At 49.8% G+C, this 5,507-nt stretch overlaps 1 protein-coding gene across 1 annotated transcript; it reads right to left on the reverse strand.

Annotated features, from left to right (window-relative positions):
• Window positions 1-2,227: 2,227 nt before the first annotated feature.
• NUPR1 (nuclear protein 1, transcriptional regulator) lies at window positions 2,228-3,805 on the reverse strand. The gene is made up of 3 exons (XM_032603767.1): window positions 3,403-3,805; window positions 2,849-2,998; window positions 2,228-2,516 (listed from the first exon to the last, which is right to left on the reverse strand). Exons 1-2 carry the CDS (start codon window positions 3,512-3,514, stop codon window positions 2,862-2,864), a joined length of 249 nt encoding a protein of 82 aa, XP_032459658.1. The 5' UTR covers window positions 3,515-3,805; the 3' UTR covers window positions 2,228-2,516; window positions 2,849-2,861.
• Between the last annotated feature and the right edge of the window lie 1,702 nt (window positions 3,806-5,507).

The raw sequence follows: 5,507 nt of genomic DNA on the forward strand, positions 1-5,507 counted from the left end.
GGTGGGAGAATCAGATTTCAGTTCACATTAAGGAGTGACTCTGAGAAGGAATCAGGCAACACAAAGGCGGAAATTTTCCTAACCCTAGTGGTGTTCAAGCAAGCAGAGAGTATCCCAGCGTGAAGTGGGGTGAGGTTGGACTAGATGCCTTTTAACGTCCTTCCCAAGTCAGAGATTCTGAGACTGTTACTAGGTTGGACTCAGGGGAAGCTGATGGATAAAGGCTCTTAAAGGTTCAAGCTATGCATCTGTTACTGCTCCAACAGCTGCCTTATTCCTCTGTCCATATTCTTGGGTCCCTAAGAACAATTAACTCCAAGTTTTGCAGCCCAGGAAGGGATGGGAGAAAAGGAAAAAGGCTATGCCCAGGTCTAGACTGAGGGCCTCCCTTTACCCCTTGTTGCTTGCTAGTTTTTTCTGATATTCACTGTCTCCTGCTTCCTTCAGTAATAAAACCCTGCCCTCCCTCAGTTTTGCCTAGCACGTGGCTAAGTAGCTAAATACTACATGTCCCAACCTCTCCTGTAGTTGGGCGTGGTTATGTGTCTAAATTCTGAGCAGATGTGATGTGTTCTGCTTTTAGGTTATGGCCTTAAAAATAAATTAGTGTGGGCTTCCCCGGTGGTGCAGTGGTTAAGAATCTGCTTGCCAAAGCAGGGGACACGGGTTCAAGCCCCGGTCCAGGAAGATCCCACATGCCGTGGAGCAACTAAGCCTGGGCGCCACCACTACTGAGCCTGCGCTCTACAGCCCGCGAGCCACAACTACTGAAGCTGAGTGCTACAATTACTGAAGCCCACGCACCTAGAGCCCGTGCTTCTCAACAAGAGAAGCCACCACAATGAGAAGCCCGCGCACCACAACAAAGAGTAGCCCCCGCTTGCCACAACTAGAGGAAGCCTGCACGCGGCAACGAAGACCCAATGCAGCTAAAAATAAATAAATAAAATAGGTACATTTTAAAAAAATAAATAAATAAATTAGGGTGGCCTCCCGGTCCCTTCCCCACTCCATTTACATACTCTGAATGCAGATGAGATGGCAGGTACTGGAGGAGCTAGGTCGGACCGCAAAGTGGTAGCCATGTTTTAAGGATGGCAGAAAAATGAGCCAGAAGTAGCTGAAATTCCTGCCACAATGGAGCTGCCATTTTAGCCCGGGAGTACTGACCCTTGGAGCTGTTATGTAACAGAGAAAGAACTTTCTATCCTGTTTCGTTTGAGTCTTCATTTCAGCAACCTGAGTCTCTACCTCAATCAATATATCCTCTCAGCTCCCATCACACCTCTTATTTGCTCCACATTCTTCTGGAAGTCTGGCTCCAAGACTGACAACACTAGATAAGAATCTTCCTCCTCAGCTGACTTTCCAGAACCCTGTCCTGGCAAACCCCCTTGGCAAACGGACCCATCTCACACTTGAGGACAATAAGAATCCTTGAATTTGAATCCTGAATAACTTGGGGCAAATCCCTTAATTTTTTTTCTTTTATAAATTTATTTATTTTATTTATTTATTTTTGGCTGCGTTGGGTCTTCGCAGCTGAGTGTGGGCTTTCTCTAGTTGCAGAGAGTGGGGGCTACTCTTTCGCAATGCTCAGGCTTCTCATTGTGGTGGCTTCTCTTGTTGCAGAGCACGGGCTCTAGGTGCATGGGCTTCTGTAGTTGTGGTACGCGGGCTCAGTACCTATGGTGCATGGGCTTAGTTGCTCTGCAGCATGTGGGATCTTCCTGGACCAGGGCTCGAACCCGTGTTCACTGCATTTGCAGACGGATTCTTAACCACTGCGCCACCAGGGAAGCCCCTCCCTTAATGTTTTAAATCTCAGTTTTTGCCATTTTGCAGATGGCATCAATAAATAACATTCACTTCAAAAGGTGGTTTTATATGAATACAAGATAAACAACAAGATTGTTATTCCGAAAATGGAGAGAAGCTGGGGAGGGGGCTTGTTTCATGGGCAGCATTACAAAGAAACAGAGGAAATTCCCTTGCACCTCATAAGAAACCACAGAAACATATGCACCAAAACACATGTATACAAAAAAAAAAAAAATGCTCACCTCTACGCCCATACAAAATTAGAAACGCCCCTTCCCAGACACACAACCAAAATAAACACTCACCAAAATGCTCTCATTGGTTCATGCAAATGCAGACACTTGCTGGCAGAAATGTGCACCCAAAAAGCCACACAAAGAGAGAGGACAAAAACACACACACAGGCTGCAGCTGCTGTACTTTGTTTATTGTCGCTGTCACCCTGGGGAGCTCCGGTTTCTTCTTTCTTTTTGAGGGGTACCTTCATGATTCTGCCTCTCTCTATTCTCTGCCTCTTGTTCCCCATCTTGCTTTTTTTCTGGGGCTGGGGCTGCTTCGTTGGTGGCCCTTCGGAACCTCAGTCAGGTGGGCTAAGTCCTGGGGGCAGGGGCAAGCAGGCCTGGATCCCGCCCCCAGGGTCTGGTTCCTCGCAGTTCTGTCTCCGTCGCTGTGGGGTGTCCGTGCTCTGACTTCATCTGGGGGAAGGAAAGCAGGTGGTGAAAGCACAGAGGCCTGGGTTCTAATTCTGCCTCTCCTGCTCACTTGCTCCGTGACTCTAGAGAAGGACCCTACCCTCTCTGGGCCTCAGTTTCCCTCTTTGTAAACCAAATTTTGCTCCAGTTGGAAAGGGTCTGTTTCTCCCTTTGCTCTGGTCAGTAGGAAACTCAAAAGTCTCTCTCATTGTATTCCATGTTGAGACAACAATTCTTGGATCCCTCCTCCCACCCAACCTTGCCCATTCAGGCCTGTCCTTTCCAGGCAGAGAGACCTCTACTGGTGCTGCGGATGGGGCCCCCTGACGCCTTACCTCGAGTTCTGTCTCAGGGCCGTGCCCCTCGCTTTTTCCGCTCCGTGTTCTGGAGCTTGGTCACCAGCTTCCTCTCATGCCCACCAGGGCTGTGACGGTTGGTATTGGCGGCGGCTTCTCTCTTGGTGCGACCTTTCCGGCCTCCCACTCCTGGGAACCGAGGTGAGAGGCGGTGGTGAGGTGGGCAGAGGGGTGAGCCGCGGGGGGTCCAGAGGGCAGGGATGGAAAGAGCTCGGGTTAAAGTCGGGAGGCTGGGGGACATCACCATGTAGATTTAGGGCAGTCGTTGTCCCTGTTTCCCCGTCTATGGAATCACGTTGCTGCTCTAATATTCTAGGAGTGCGTGTGGTCCCAGGGCTGAGTAGGACAGAGCTCACTGGATGAGGGGTTAGAAGGGGGTGACTTGAGGGCTCAAGGGAACAGGCTGGAGAAGGGTGGTGTATGGGCAGGAGCCCAAGGAGGGATCCTAGTTTGGGAAGGGGGGTGGTCAGGCCGTTTGTGAGGGTGGGCATTGGAGACAGAAGGACCAGGAAGGTGGCAGGACCAGGCCTTACCCAGGTAAGAATGAGCCAGGCTGTAGAGGTCATACTCATCCAGGTTGGGGTCTTCATCCTCTGGGCCTGGGGGCTGCCTGGACGGGCTGGCTGCTCTCGGGATGGTGGCCATGATGTCTGTCTCTGTCTCTGTCTCTCTCTCTCTCTCTCTCTCTCTCTCTCTCTCTCTCTCTCTCTCTCTCTCTCTCTCTCTCTCTCTCTCTCTCTCTCTCTCGTCTTCTAAAGCTTTGTTTGTGTCTGCTTTGCTGACACCTCCCAATTCACTGGCCCCAACTTACAAGGCCACAGTCTCCTCCTCAGCCCACAGTCTGGCTCCAACCCCTCAGGCCCTGTCTGATGCAATCTGGCCTTTTCCCAGAACCCAGCCCAGTAAACATCAGTCAGAGAGGGGAAAGAGTTGGTCCTGTGAGTCCCAGCTCCCCTAGCCCCCCTCCCTCTCACTGGGGCTCACCCAGCTGGGTATTTTTCCACTGAGGAGATCTCCGCCCCTCGGGGGTGGGGGGAGGTAAGAGGCAGGGTCTGGGCATAAACAGCCCTTGGGATGGAGGGCCTCAGGGAACTGAGGGCCTCACCTGGCTGACTCCTTCCTATCCATCTCCTGCCCTCTGCCACATGCCCCTCCTGGGCTGGGGTCATGGCCGCACAGCTGACCCTCACCCCCACCCACTTCTGGCTCAGACTCAGGACCGTGGTGGCAGAACATGGAGTGAAGAATGAGCTGGGACAGGGTACAGCACACTCTGTGTTGTGTCATTGGTTCTCACCCCGATCACACCCAACCCAACTTTTTTATAAGAAACACCTTGGAACCCCCCCTTAACATCCTGAAATGGGGGTCCCTAGGTAATCTCCCACTCCTGAGAGGGAGGCTAGCAGAGTGGTTAAGCTGATTCTGGAGCCAGATGCCCTGTATTCAAACCCTTGATCCATTACATGCTGTGTGACCCTGGACAAGTCACTTTACCTCCCTGTGCCTCCGTTTTCTCCTCTATAAACTGCGGATGATAATAATTGTATCTACCTCATAGATTTGGGGAGAGGATCAAATGAGATAATCCATGGCATGGCACCTGCAACAGTGCCTGCTACAGTGTACAAGCTGCACTGTGTGAGTTGAGCACATAGTTCCCAAACAATTCAATATAATGCCCTCCCTGTAATGTAAAGGAGACGTAGAGGAGATTAATTTAAAATAAAATAATATGTATTTCAAACCATAGATATACTGAGGTAGAAGACATTGTGAAGTAAACAGATGTTTGTGCTAATTTAATATGAATTAAAAGAAGGGGTTTGGATAAGAAACATGGAAAAGTGGAATTTTCCTCTTTTGCCTGAAGGATCTGACTGTGTGGGTCACATTGACCCAGAGAGGCCACACCCTGGGCTGCCCACTCATGCTTCAGCTGAGGCTTCAGCACCAGGGGCAGGGAAGGAAGCAGGCACAACATTCCACTTTTTTTTTTTTTTTTTAACTCTGTGGTTTCCAGTGCAAGAGGACCTTCTCAGCCCAGGGCAGGTGTTAATTCCCTGCTCACATTCCCACTTTGCTGTGAGCCCATCGAAACACTGTTTCATCTCAATGTTACTTAAACTCCATTCTTCCCCGAATAATAACCCAGTAATAACCCGGTCTCGTCCTCTGCAGAACAAGAAGCGTCACTTCGACTTGCTCTTCTCGCTGGCCTGAGCCAGAATTAAATTCAGCTTCTGTTTTCCAGATTTGGGTGATTTGTGAGTTCTTTAACACCCAGGAAATGAAAGTGAATGGGGATAATAATAAAAGGCCAGATGATAAGAGAAAGAGGAAAATAACCATAACTTAAACAAAAGTAACAAACACACTGGAACTTCCCTGGTGGTCCGGTGAGTAAGACTCTGGGATCTCAATGCCGGGGCCCTGGGTTTGCGATCCCTGGTCAGGGAACTAGATCCCGCATACCGAAACTAAGAGTCTGCATGCTGCAACTAAGACCCGGTGCAGCCAGAAAGAAAAACAAAAATCAACCCCCAAAATACAAACAGACCAGGCAATTTAGGGTGGAGAAATTAGGGAATACGGAGTTCTTGCAAAGTAGTGGGCTTTACCACTAAATGTAGTAGCA

Source organism: Phocoena sinus, chromosome 15 (assembly GCF_008692025.1).
Source record: "Phocoena sinus isolate mPhoSin1 chromosome 15, mPhoSin1.pri, whole genome shotgun sequence".
In the NCBI taxonomy this organism is placed as follows: Eukaryota; Metazoa; Chordata; class Mammalia; order Artiodactyla; family Phocoenidae; genus Phocoena; species Phocoena sinus.